This window comes from Pyxicephalus adspersus, chromosome 3 (genome assembly GCF_032062135.1).
Source record: "Pyxicephalus adspersus chromosome 3, UCB_Pads_2.0, whole genome shotgun sequence".
Classification (NCBI taxonomy): domain Eukaryota; kingdom Metazoa; phylum Chordata; class Amphibia; order Anura; family Pyxicephalidae; genus Pyxicephalus; species Pyxicephalus adspersus.
The window spans coordinates 80304564-80318812 of record NC_092860.1 but is presented as its reverse complement, the minus strand read 5'-3'; the positions used below and the strand labels follow the sequence as shown (position 1 = coordinate 80318812).

Genomic DNA, 14249 nt, shown 5'->3' with positions numbered 1-14249 from the left:
CACCTCCAGGCAAAAATGGGCTTTTAAACCTTGCTGTAGGTTGCCCCACTGCAAAGATATTTTTTTATTTTACCAAATCTAGACCCTATAGGATGCACAAGTCTCTTCCTTTTTCCTCTCTAATGGAACCAATTCCTCCCATATAGTGACAGTGCTGTCAATCAAGAATAAGTGGGCAGGACTAGGTATGGCCAGGTGCTGATTAATAAACTACATGTTTGTGAAACAGCAGTAACAATGCTGATAGCCATGTCCTCTGCAACTCTATTTTTAACTCATTGTAGTGTGAGCAGACACAACCTACATGTCAGTGGCAGTGGTAAGAAGCTCAGCATTGTTATCACAGAGTCACAGGAATCTCCTTTTTGTGCACTTCCATTGCACGTATTCGTAGAGCTTTGCATCGAAATTGATATCTTAAAATAAAGTTTCAAAACTATTTTTTTAAATTTCCCTCTATCAATGATCACAAATTACTTCCATTTGTGCCTGCTTTCCATGGTTCTTATAATAATATTCACGTCCTTAGACACTATTAGAGAACAACTGTGTATTTCCCTGCAGCAAAATTCTCACAGTACATGCCACAAGATGCAAGTTTATATGTATTTGTAAAGTAAAATTGTATTTCTGTGTTCCCACTAAGGCCTTGATCATAATTACTTTAATAATTGCAATTTCTGTAAGTTACAGGAAACCAAAAAGCAGGAAGTTGCCTGTTTACTCTTTCTTCCCATCTAATATGTGTATATTAACATGGGACTACAGCCCCCAAGGGATTCTGGCATGTGCTCAGCAGTAGCAGTTTTCCTTAAAACAAGAGTCATGAGAATTTAGGAAATGGCCTTTGGGTGTGCATATGTTCTTATTTTGTTTCCCATAGCCTAGAAAACATGCTGGAGATTCATCCACCACTTCTACATTGGGTCACTGGGAACATTTTAAGAACTATGTTGGAAAAAAAATCTTCAGTGGATTCACCAGTTATAGTTATCTGATGTAGTATTGATACTAACAATAATGGAAATCATATTTTATTAGTCTAACTGGTCTAAATTGATGAAAAGTGACGTTTGTGTGATTGATAGTTTACTGCACTTTGTGCATCTTCACTGCTGATATGCATACTCATATACGTTGACTTTTACTTTTCTGACTTTATCCTCATGACAGAATCTGTCATTTTTGGACTGTATACGCATTCAGTAAATTTTGTAATTTGTACACTTTTACTTAGTTAGTCTGCATGTTCACAAAATCAGTATATTTTTATAGCATCATAGCATCTGATTTTGCCATTCTACTACCAGAACTACTACTTTAGTTTTTGTAAAAAAAAAAAAAAAACAATCTGTATTGCTTGTACATTAACATTACAAAAAGTCACAATGAATAATAATAAAGCATTTTGTATAATCAGATCATGTATGATTGGTTGCTGTGGGAAACTCAGCATTGTTCTTATTGCTACTCTATTAGTAAACAGATACATAAAGATATAGGATAAATGGCATGCTTTTCCCAGGGCCAGAACTAGAATATGACACTGATAAAAACTGCACACCTTGACCAACCATTATAGAGGTTTGAATATGCAAATTAGTTATCTTAAACATTTTAGTTCTGTTATCCCGTGTTTTATATCTTTAAAGACCGCAAGTATAAAAAAAATACCAATTTATCTACCAAATATGCACTCAGCTCTCCATGTCTAGTTTATATGGTCACTGCCTCACCAGCATAAGTCTTGCAGCTTTAAGGTTGACCTTTCGAGAATTATTTGGTATGGCAGGGGGCCATAGTGTCTAGTGGACTAGTGTCCACTGACCTTCCATCCAAACAACACATTTTAAATAGCATGGTGATTGGATTCGAAATATTCTGAGCTGCCCAGGAATCACTGTTTCAACCACCAGTGTGAACCTTGGTAAGGTACACAGAACAAATTTCTGTTGCTGGAAACAATCTTTGATAATCATTTCCAAGGACACTAGAAGGAATTAACACAGAGCACTGACCAGAGGGGAGGATTAGCGGGAGGCACCTCATTGAGTCATCCCACATTGGATATGACAGCTGTTATCCCCAGTCAGTCATCTAATGATCTACAATGGGGGATCACTATATGATGTGGGGGAACATGCTAGATTTTCACCCAAAATTACACCTTGAGATAACCGGAAGTATGCACAACACACATAACGGCTTTGAATTGTGGACATAACCAACTGGTATTTTTGCATTTGTAGAACAGATAAAACACTTTTGTTTGTATATTTAACAGACCATTATGTAAAAAATAGTTATTTGTCGGGGTCTGTCCAGACTTGTTGGATCATGGAAGGCTCTGGGCAGTATGGTCACACTCTGGTCTCTTCTGCACTGAACATTCATGTTTACACCCTTTGTAAAACTATTTTAAAAGAAGACTGAAGGTAAGACTATGAAAATGAAGGTTTGTTTGTACAGTGTCTTTGTGACTTAATATCTTTTTCTGTGACTTCAATTATAAATGCTATAAGCACAAAGCATGCAATAGATGCTGCCACCAGTTCTCACTGTGGTTTTCCAACATTGTTATTACTAACATTGTATCCTTATTCTTTTCTTGCAGATGAACTCACAGTGCCTGCACTTTACCCGGGTAGCCCTGAAGTGTGGGCGCCGTACCCCCTCTACCCAGCGGAATTAGCACCTGCTCTACCTCCTCCTGCTTTTACCTATCCCGCTTCACTGCATGCCCAGGTAATTGATACCAATCAGCCACGTCCTCACTCTGTATCCCACTTGTCTTTTCCTGGTACCACGGTGCACTCCACACACTAACCCTTGTTCTACCAGCTAACTGGCTCACAACAAGGAGGCTCGTGATGCCTCTCTTGTCCTTACCATCCTCTTTTCATGTGGCGGGAACCCTACATCTCTGATTTTTTTAAATCTAGGTTAAATTTTCACTGCCGTACCCTCAGTAACCTATATTGTCCACAATGTAGTGCAAGCTTTGATTACTGGAAAAACAGTATTACATATAGATGAGTAGCCATGGTACAGATTATCATCTATGGTAGGTATGTTTCTTTGATGTTTTTAAGGTCAGTATTTGCTTAATAAACCCCGTTGAGGTATGCAGTAATAACAGTAATGAAGTCACATTGTCAATCTACTGGTAGGTAATTGAATTTTGAGTTCATATATTAACACTAGAACAAAGCACTATTGTGATGATGCTATAGCAACTAAGTAGCTGACCGTGAACCTGCACATTTGGGATCCTATTGGCTATCTTTTCTGGTATTCTTCTCTTCATAACTCAAGAATATTGTAGGTTTTTAGGTATATTTGTATTTATTCTATGGTAATTTTAATAAAAATTAAAAACTCATAGCAAAGGTTTGTCATGTCATCCACATTAGCAGAAAATTTATGGGTAAATCTATTTTTATTTGCACTTTAAAAGGTAAATTTCAACAGTAATTCCAACAAGAAACAACAATATGAAAATAGAGCAATATACACCCAATAAAGACCATAGTAAAAAACACATATGATATAAAACAATAATAATACGGGGGTGGGGAAGCTAGGCGTGGGCACACAGGGGGTGGGGATACCTGGATCAGCAGTAAATTTAGTAAGCTAGTAGTTTAGTAGGCTATGGTTTACATAGGGTCTGAAAATTATTATGTGTATATGAAAATCCTGCATGCAGCTCCAACACATGTTCAGTGATGTTTATTATATTACACTACTATGTGTTATGATGGGTTACAATAGAAAAAATGCTGCATGTCCATTTTATTTGTTCTGTGCCAAGACGTCTAATGTGATTGAGCTAAATGAGCTGAAGCTGAGGACTGGATCTAGGGCCTAAGGGCTCCCACCGGTTTGTAGGAACTGATTTGAAGAATACCACAGATTCTTGCAGGCACCAAAAGGTTCTTGGACTTTTAAAAAAAAAATTAAGCCATATTTCAGCACGATTGGCAACTGTTTACAATTTTAATAACTTTTCATAAAAATCATTGCATGTATGTACACAGTAATGTACACTGGCATTTGAGATGATCTCAGCCTGGCTGATCTCCAAAGCTATGTATGCTAACCTCTATCTAAGCACAGTGGTCTGGTCACATTTTAATTGAATACAGTCATTTTGGCTTTCTGAACACTGAATAGTTGCCTTTTTGATGTTTAGCAAAGTAATGGCAACCTTCAGCACCAATTCTGTTGCAATAACACAACATGAAGCTGTGTAGGAATATAAATAAAATCACTACAACCAGTCTAAAGTTGTAATGGCTGTATGTCCAAAATCAGTATATTGAATTTCTGGTCTCCCATTCTTTATAACAGAAAGCCAAGACAGCTTGTTACAGCTAGATTGATATATTCCACTCTTAACTTTTTATTGGACTCTGTTGACTCCAAGATTTAGTTGGAAGATAAGGAATTTGGTCTGTATTTGTATGGGCAAATGGAAGTGCTTTTTCTTAGCAGTGTAAAGTATTATTCTATCCTTGTCCTAGGCCAGAGTATCTATTCACTAACATGTCTGTTAATGCACAACTTTCAACAGACCGTGACAGTTTTAAGTTTGATCGTAATTGATAAAATAAAATCAAGATCGGACCAACAAACTTTTCTTCTAACCATCAATGAAAAAAGCAGATATATTTTCAAAAATAGGCATTAGTGATGCAAGGCTGGGCCAAAATCCAAAAAATGCAAAGAGTTTGTTAAGCTTTACTTAACTGACATGAAAGAGTGCATAATGTTAACCTATACAATGTGTCATGCTGTCAAAGCTTCATTATGGTGATGATGAGATACTGTATAAATGTACATATGGGGGTGATTTATAAATGCACAGCCTGTCTTCTCTGGGGTGTATTATCTTGTTTAAATGTTGTTTGTAACAGAATATCACAGAATGGAAAAAAGATGATTGCAGATCCCTTGTGGCCAAGCAAACGACAGAGAAAATGATTTCATCATTTTAGTACAGCCAATAATGTAACCTTAACTGCAGTGCATGTAATGTTGTGTGGGAATATATAAGAAATATGTATAGGTCTCAGCTCCACAAAGGCATTAATAAACTTAAAGCTGTTTAAAATATTTTAGAGACATTATTTTGTTTCATTAAACATATTTAGCGATCTACAGCTCATATCAACGGTCTAAATGAAAAGTTAAGCACTGAAATACAGGTTGTAGTATTTCACCTAGAATGTGCTAATTTGTTGACATATGTATTGATGACATATGGATTTTTGAGGTGAAACCATTTTGTCGTTTGTTGGCTTTTAGTACAGTTGAGCGGACTCTTCCATGATGGCCTGCATGACCATCTGCACTACTCGGGACCTCTCACAGTTATGTCATTAGAAGTTGCTTCCAAATAAAACATCACAGAAATCAGAAGTCACTAATTCGGGAATGTCCTGGATGCAGTCACTTTTTATGGTCCTAATGGGAACCTGTTCTAAAATGGTGCTTAAACACAGAATTGATATGCATTTTAATGAGAGCAGAAGATTTTTTTTTAGTGATTTACATTGTAGTATTTACCATTTTGATGAGAATAGAAAGGTGGAACCAGGAAAGGCTAAATATTAGCATACATAATTTAAGCTTTAAAAGTTTTATATAATAGACATAAATTGACACATGTCAGTGTGTGTTATGTTTTTTCTGGCTGCCTTAGAAATGTTTGCGGATTGCAAATTCTGGACAGATAGTTTGGTTTTGTCTCTACAGTAGTAATCCCACATACCTGTCACAACAAGCCAAGTTAATCATCTCAGAGAGCATGTTCCCAGTTCCAGTACTGATCACTTATGCTTTTCATCATAAGCCTAGTGAATTCCATGATTAGAGGGAGATAGTCACTAATTGATCATGTAGGACTCCCATCATAAAGGTTCATTCATGCACCTGACAGCATGTGAAAGATGAAGATGTCCTTCATTTGCCTGAGAACATTGTGTCAGCACTCCAGCTAAGTATGCCACGGTTCAGTGAGTGGGATAAAAGGCCTTTGCATACCATGCAGTTTCACATTGATAAGAAGGATGTCTTAGTGTACCTTCAGCAACATACAATACATGGGCCCTAGTCAGGTGGCTACCTGGCATGACCAGGATTCTACGTTTTGACAAAGTTCACAAAGTTCATATCTGTCATTAGCAGAGACGGTCTTGAAAACAATATTGAACGTTTCACTAGCTATATGATCTTTCACTAATCCATTTCACTAAAATTCCCTTCTGCCATGTGTTTGGTTATTGAGGTCTACAAATATGTGATATCCTATTTCTAGGAAAACATTTTTTTAATAGTTTAGGAAAGAGTGGAAAGGGGTTCTGCCAAGCTTTTATTGCTAATTATTTATATTTGTCCCCATCAAAATGCAAAATGTTAGAGTTTTCCTCAGGAAAAAAAAGGTTACCTACAAGTAGCACCTGTCTGTACATCTTTGTCATGGGAGCTAATTGAAGTGGAAACATAAACACAGAAAATCAGATAATTTGCTAGTGCAACTAATTAGGCTGTGCTTCATCAGACATTGTCACTAGAGGACAGCTATGAAATATAAAGAGTATGTATTATGAACAAAAATGTGTATTTAGGAAACATAATTGCTGCATTAATCTTTATGGAAGCTGTCTATATATGTGGTTCTTTTGTGCAGTATACTATTGTACAGTGGGGAGTTTTCTGCATGAGGATCACTTAAGTGATTTCACTAAAGATCCATTGGATGATCGGGTCTTGATTTTCAAGTTAGATTTAGGTAATGCATATGAATCCTATATAGGTCATATAACCAGCCAGCAGATAGACTTCTTATTTTTGGTTACTTAGTGTCCTACCATATCATGTAGGATCTTGTATACTGGTATTGTAAGCTTTACTTACAAAAAAATAAGTTATATATTGCATCTTTGCAGTGGATACATTAGTTTGTTCAGGTCCCTGATGGCTATGTCATGTCTCCACTGTAATTATAAAGTGTCAACCAGGCCTCAATTTAAAATATGTCTTCATTTTCTGATTTGCATTACATGGGGAAACATAGATTAGAAGTTTACAAAAAGAAAACAGTTTTAAACTTCCAGTTTAGCTCTAGGGAAGTGACAAAGACACTGTCTTTCTGGTAAGTACAGATATTTCTGTACTTACCAAAAATTCCACAGCAGGGAAAAAAGAAACAAATACAGCCACAATATCTAAGGACTTTTACTCTACAATATATTACATTTTTGTACTTGAATCTGGTTATCCTTGTATAAAATATTTTGAAAGGCAGTGAGGATTTTTCAAAATGTGTTCATGACCGACAGTCAGATTTAAATGTTTCCTTTGTTTTTTTTTAGTAATTGTCCCAAGTATTTTACTTAACCTCACTCTCTCCATAGGGATATTAGATATGTGGCCTGCTGGGAGGTACACCACTGCAGAAACACCTGGCTGTGTTCATCTTCTTGTACAGGAGAATCTCCATTCATTTCTATAAAGGGTCGATCTGTTACAGTATATGACAGTGTCCCAATAGTGAATGGCCTCTCTCTCAAAATGGGAACAACACCAGGGAGATTCTGCAGTATGTGGCCACTTTGTAGCCCCTGCTTAGTAAGGACATGTGAGTAAATACAGAATAATATGTACTGACAACAAACATACAGATAGGAGAAAAGAGGAAAGACATGCCCTCATACGTCTCTTGTTTCTTCATTGTTCATGTTCAATGACACTGGAAGCTGGGAGGTAGCCTCGCTGTGCTCCCTAATTACAGTAGAAATACAGTAGAAGAAAAGTCAGGGTTATTTAAATCTCAGGACTGGTTGGACAGAAATATCAACATTTTGGCTGGTAAATAGTTCCCATATATGTATTTCAACAGTATGTGTATCTATAAGGCTGGAGCTCAACTTGAAAAAGTAAATTATTATTACAGTGATTCTTTAAGTTTCCTGATTTAACTTCCAGGAAAGACTATTTACAGTATGTCATTTCCTAGGAAATCCCCTTTGGCTGAAGTATTAAAAAGTATGGTTTATAATGGGCATATGATGTCATTCTGGTAGGATCTTTAAGCTAAACATTATTAACCCTCTCTTAACACATTGGTCTATCCATGATTCTTGTATTTGCCCTGAAACGGCTTTGTTACTCCAGTCTCCCGCACTTTCACTATACTTTATAACACTGGTATGTGTTCACAGCATTTTCCTGCACCTCTAAAGAACACAGCCTGTCATCCCATTCCATTACTGCATTCTAAACAATGCTGCCCTTTCTGTTCTGAATGCTCTTAAATTCAGAGACCTAGGTAGACAATGCTATTCCACCATGTGCGGAATTAGGAAAACCGTAAGTGATGCTATTTCTGCATATTTTACTATTTTATGTAGTCATTTTATTTTACCACCAAAGTAGTAATACCATAGTATGTTATTTGTTTATCCTCTTTATTATCCTCAACCAAGGCCCTAGATAATGAAGTATGTAGTAAGTAAGAAAAAAAAACTTCTCCAAAGGTTAACTGTTAACTTAGGCCTGATCAGTGGTGTTTAAAAACTATGATAAAAGCTGAATGAAAGTTCATTATGAATCTCATTAGTGGACCCCCACTGTTAGTGTTTGCATGTTTAAAACTCATTGCACACTGATTCTATCTGTGGATCAGTTTTTCTAGAAGAACTGTGGGATGGAAGTTGAACAAGGAATCTTCCCACACCCAAAGGGTTATAGGAGGTGTTATGTGTGTCATTCCATAGTTTAATACTTTTATACATAAATATTTTGCTTTTTTATTCTTTGTATTTCTTAAAAAGTAGTAAATAAATAGGGTCCACTGCCATATACAACAAACTAATTGGTATAACATTGGTGAAGTAATAATAACTTTAAAATAAAGTTTTATAAGGTGTGTCTTAGAAAGAGCCTTTCCTAAAATAATACAGTCATGAGTATGAAGGCTTCCATTCTTGGCCCTCTATTGAAAAGGCTAGATATGTGGCTCATGTGTTTTTAAATTACATACCTGGAAAATGTATTATATAAATGTAAAATGTCACATTTAAAGAATCATTCAGGAACCAGCAATTGCAATAGCAAATTCTGTTATGGTAGCCCAGTATTTTTCACATGACGTAGTCTCTTTAACAGATAGGAAAGCAGGAGAAATGAGTCCCTCCATGTGTGTGTTCTCTGAGCTAATGTACTCTGAGATGGGCATGCATGTGCAGCACAGTGTACGATGTTGGGTATCCCCCCACATCCCCATCTGCTAAAAATAAATTAACTCCAGAACTTGTGTGGGAGTTATGTCATTGTGGCCTGACCAAGCAAAGTGCTCAAAGATCAGGCAAACACGATGGAGCAATGAGAGGTGAGTTTATTTAAAAAATTGCATTCAGAAAGATATAATCTTCTGCAATAATGCCTGCTTGACATTTTTAAATATATTTTACCTTTAGTTCCACTTTAATTGGAGCTGTATTTTTAGCAGATCAGATAAGGATAGCATACAAAACCTTTTTAAAATTGTGTTGGCTGAAAGTGAAAAAATAAAATGATCATGTGCAATATTCTTTATTTATCTGACTAAATATATTTATAAAATGTGCTTCTATTAACCATATTCCTGATACATGAAAGGAAATACATACAGAAATAGTATAGAAAGCCTGGGGAGTTAAGGGCAGTTTTTCGTATCTTATGCTTTTTCCAGATCACTGGGTAAGAATGCATCAAAACTATTCATCAACAGTGGAAATCCCATATTACCAAATGATAAAAGGAGAATGTTTGTGCATTACCTTTAAATGAGAATAAATTCCTCTTGTCAGTTACCTTGGCTAGTGCATCCTACAACCAGTGTTTGGTGCTGTGAACAGTGATCACTGCTAGAAATCATACTAAACTGAATCTATTCTACAGCTATTTCTTGTACTTTTCTGCTGGGACTTTTAGTACTCTATGATTAGACCTGTAAACCTTAAAAAATCCTATTAATCCTTTATATATCTGTAGGTTTTTTTTCCCTCGTAACAAACTTGCTTTGTATATTTGTGAAATTAATTCATATATGTGTTTTATCATTACTAATTATAAGGTTTGTCATTTTTTTGGGATTTCAACAGAGTATATTGGTTATCATAAGTTAGATGAAGTAAAATTGCACTAATTTTGTTGTTATATTGTAAAACATGGCTGGTAAATATTGTAATTGATCGTTTGGTGAGCATCTTATTTTGCTGTACCCTTTCCTGTTGCAAGTATGCCTCCAAATGTGTACAAATTTACAGGCACGTGATCATACTGTATATGTCAATACATGCAGTGTATGTGTTTTTTATATTTTTTACAGGCTTTGGAAAAACAAGTTTTTTTTATTTTCAAACATTTCAGAGATAAGTTTAAAAAAAGGGATCAAAAATGAGTAAATGTGACATTTAACAAACATTCCCTGCAGTTGAATTCTTCTGGTGCTTGGTAGACTAAGAATTAGGGGGTTAACTTCCATGTTTATATTGTTGATTGCGCTTTATTGGGGATAATCACACTCTGCTTTCTGCTCTGTTAGTATTCCAGGGAGTAATTTAACTCTGGAATAGGGATTTCCTAATAGGGACACTGTTTCAATTAAAACTCTCAAAACCTTTTCCTTAACTTTGGGGAGATTACCTATAAATGCCTATTATGTTTCCAAAACAGAAAGTGAAATCTCTCATATGGATACAACTGTAATTATATTTGTATGTTTAAATTTTTTGTGTAAAAAAAAAAAAAAGTTTATAAAGTAAACAGTACAACAAATGCCTTTTATTCAGCTATAACGTTTGTATGTGTTTTTAAACATCTTTGTCCTTTTCTTAGGTGCGTTGGCTGCCTCCTTCAGATGCTACTTCTCAGGGCTGGAAGTCCCGCCAGTTCTGCTGAATAATGTGTGAGTACATAACTTATTCTCATTATATCTTGCTTTTTATGATGTGCGCATTGGGTAATGATACCATGCCGCCTTTAAAAAAAGTCTGAATAGTAGGCAAAAAAATGAATTTATGAAATATTCTGACCTGGCTGTTGAAATCTCCCCCAGACTGCAATACCAAAAACACATTCTTTAAAAACACCATAACACAAACAACATTTTGACAACATTCTATTAAGGCCTTTGGTTCATTTCAAATACATTTGGAAAGAATTAGAACCTATACCTGGATGTATATGCTGCCTATGCCCAATGGATAGATGGATCTAATCTATGGGGGGTAATTAGATACAAGCAGAAATAAAAACAGATTCTATCAAAAAATCAAACCTTTCAAATCTCCAAGCTTTCCCCTTAATTAGCTGATGTACAATTTATGTGAAGTCGGGAGCTCGACACTGTGAAGAGATACAGATGTCGTTTGCAAATGTGTTTTTTTTTTTTAATAATAAAAATATTAAAAGAAGAAACTGATATTTTCATTCCTGGAGTTTGGAATGGCCCTTTATGAATGCCATGTATGACCCTTCTGTTAAGACCTAGTCATTCCTGTTATTCTGATCACATGGTTTTCTGCATTACCCACATTAAAACGTCTTTTGAAGGTGGTCTTGTTTTTCTTTTTTTACCATTCATCTATACCACTTATGATTTAGAACGGTGTGTTTATTTAAAATGGTAGATCACAGAATAAACTCAGCACTTGAATTGTGCAAGGCATGCCACATTCTTATCTGTTTATATAAGACATATAAAGAATAAGTAAACAACCTTCATTGCATCCCATAAATTCTATTATTTATGTTTGTTTTTACAAGAGTGACATAATTCCTCTAAAAAGAAATCTCTAACTTATGACCTCATCTAGTAGGGTCTTATCACTGTTTAAACATACTTCATATATTTTCTCTCATAACAAGTTTTGAGAAGAAATGGCAGAGTGAGAATGAATTGTGGTCATCATTTTTGGTGCACTGCCATGAATTAGTTTGTGGAGCTATCTTTTCTATTACTTGATCATATCCACCTGCCTTAGACTTCATGTTGACAAGCAGTGCTATCCTTTGCATTCCCTGGCTTGGAAGTAAAGCAGGGGATTGATATGGCACCTAACTCCATTAGATGTTCAAGTATCATATTTGACAGGTTTGAAGTGAGTGACTAATCTCAACTAATATTTTATATTAAGGAGAGGTGGTATAATGTTGGCTTTTAAATAATGTTCATGGGCAGCATGGTGGCTCAGAGGTAGCACTTTGCTGGTAGGCCTTTGCAGCACTGCGCCCCAGTTTCAAATCTCGGCCAGGACACTATCTGCATGGAGTTTGCAAGTTCTCCCCGTGTTTGCATGAGTTTCCTCCGTGTGCTCCGGTTTCCTCCTGCATTCCTAAAAAATGCAGCTAAGTTAATTGGCTTCCCCCCAAATTTGTCCTTAGCCTGTGTTAATGACATATGACTAAAGTGGGGACATTAGATTGTGGGCCCCTTTGAGGGACAGCTAGTGACATGATTATGGACTTTGTACAGCACTTCATAATATGATGGCCCTATATAAATACTGTGTAATAATAGTCTTGTCCTTTGAGGCAAGGTAAGGTTACTCTAGGTAAAGCCTATAATTTCTACTTGGCTATAGTCCCAGTGATGACATCCCCCAATGGGAATGGAGTTCAGCTTTCATTAATTTTTATTTTGTCAGTTTGTAAGGAAGGCCTTAATGAGACATCATTAATCTTCCAAAAGGTGTTGCTCTTGTGGATATGAAAAAGGAGTAGCATCTTGTAGTATGGAAACTTTGAGTGGAGACCAGTTAAAAAAGAAGTCACAGCAACGTTAAATAGCATGTAGGTGAATGAGCAGTTGGTACTCATATTCCCTCAACTCAAGGGAGTATGCCAGCATTTCCCAAATGTCTCCGGGAGGCTGATGGACATTCCAAGGTTGAATAGAGAGGTTAGGAGGAAGAGACATTGGTCCTTTCCACAGACTGAAGTTAAGCTTTAACATTAGAGAATTGCTGATGTTACCTTTGTGAAAAATAATGTTCGAGTAAAGAAAAAGATCAACAGATAAAGTAACACTGTCCTGGGAAAAAAAAAAAAGAATTGCGATAGCAATATTCTGTGAAAAGAGAAGCAATAAACGTACCTGTTTGGGGTTTGGTAAACATTCAAACTGTAAAAGAAGTCTCATCAACCATTTGACTCCTCAGACTGGTCAATTAACAGGTTCTGTGATTGCCACTGTGGTTCCTCCTGATTTGTAGTCACTGCAGGAAACAGTAGTGTTGTACAGGTCAAAAAAAGTAATCACATTGGCTGGGCAGTCCCCCTATTTTATACACTTGAAGTACTTCAGTTGTAATTATGTGATACCTTGACACTTTTATTTGTAATTTCAACTTTTCCTTTTCCTGGTAGAAAGTCAGCAAACACTGCATGTCCTCCTGTACCCTAGTAACACACATTCCACGTTGGCTTCAAGCACACATGACACAAGTTTATGCCTGTTAGTCTAAATGATATTTCTATTAGGAGGTGTTTTTTTTTAAAGTAATACAATAGGCAAAGAAATAACATGTTCCTACTATTGCACCAGTAGTGAGTGAATTCATTAGGAAAATAATGTTACTGGCTTGGCGTTGCATCACTAATTACCAGCAACATATAGACAGAGGAATTTGAGACCCTTCTGTAACCCAAAACATATTTGACAGGTGGCTGACTACAAAGATAATACATCCCTCTTCTTGTGATCGACTGATAAATATTTACTTTAATTTCTATTGGGTATTATCCGCAAGGCATGTTCTCCCTGCATTCCTCATTCCCTCCCCATTCACCCATGACATTTTAAGTGTCTCTGGAAAAAAAACATGCCTTTGTAGCTCATACCTTATTATGTGTATGTGTGTGTTCCGTTGAATCACTTTCTATATCTTCTGATCTGGGTTCTAAACCTCAGAAATAAATACAACAAATTAATCATGTAGTTGACACCTTTAATGTATATGGTTTTTGTGCAAAACTGAAATATGTCTAATATTTAGTAGAAGTACACTAGAAAAGTAAGTCAGGATATTAAATACTATTATAGATCTACAGCATGGCTGAAAGTGTAATGTCCTTTGGCACCAAGAAGAAACTAGCAAAATATGACAAAAATAGGAAACTAGGAAACATGAAATTAGCAATTATTGCAGTTATTTAATCATTGAAAACATCATTAAAAGCCCAACTACATTTTTTTA

General features: G+C 35.9%; 1 protein-coding gene across 4 annotated transcripts in view; it reads left to right on the top strand.

Annotated features, from left to right (window-relative positions):
* RBPMS (RNA binding protein, mRNA processing factor) overlaps positions 1-14249 on the top strand; it is a 98522-nt gene that overhangs the window by 71221 nt on the left and 13052 nt on the right. For 2 of the 4 annotated variants that reach the window (XR_011919910.1, XM_072405422.1), the window contains exons 6-7: positions 2615-2745; positions 10888-10957. Coding sequence is in view for 2 of the 4 variants with exons in the window: in XM_072405422.1 (XP_072261523.1) it covers positions 2615-2745; positions 10888-10950 (194 nt within the window). In the remaining 2 variants the exon portion in view is untranslated. The remainder of the gene's footprint in view (positions 1-2614; positions 2746-10887; positions 10958-14249) is intronic. The other 2 variants (XR_011919911.1, XM_072405423.1) reach the window with 1 other exon arrangement.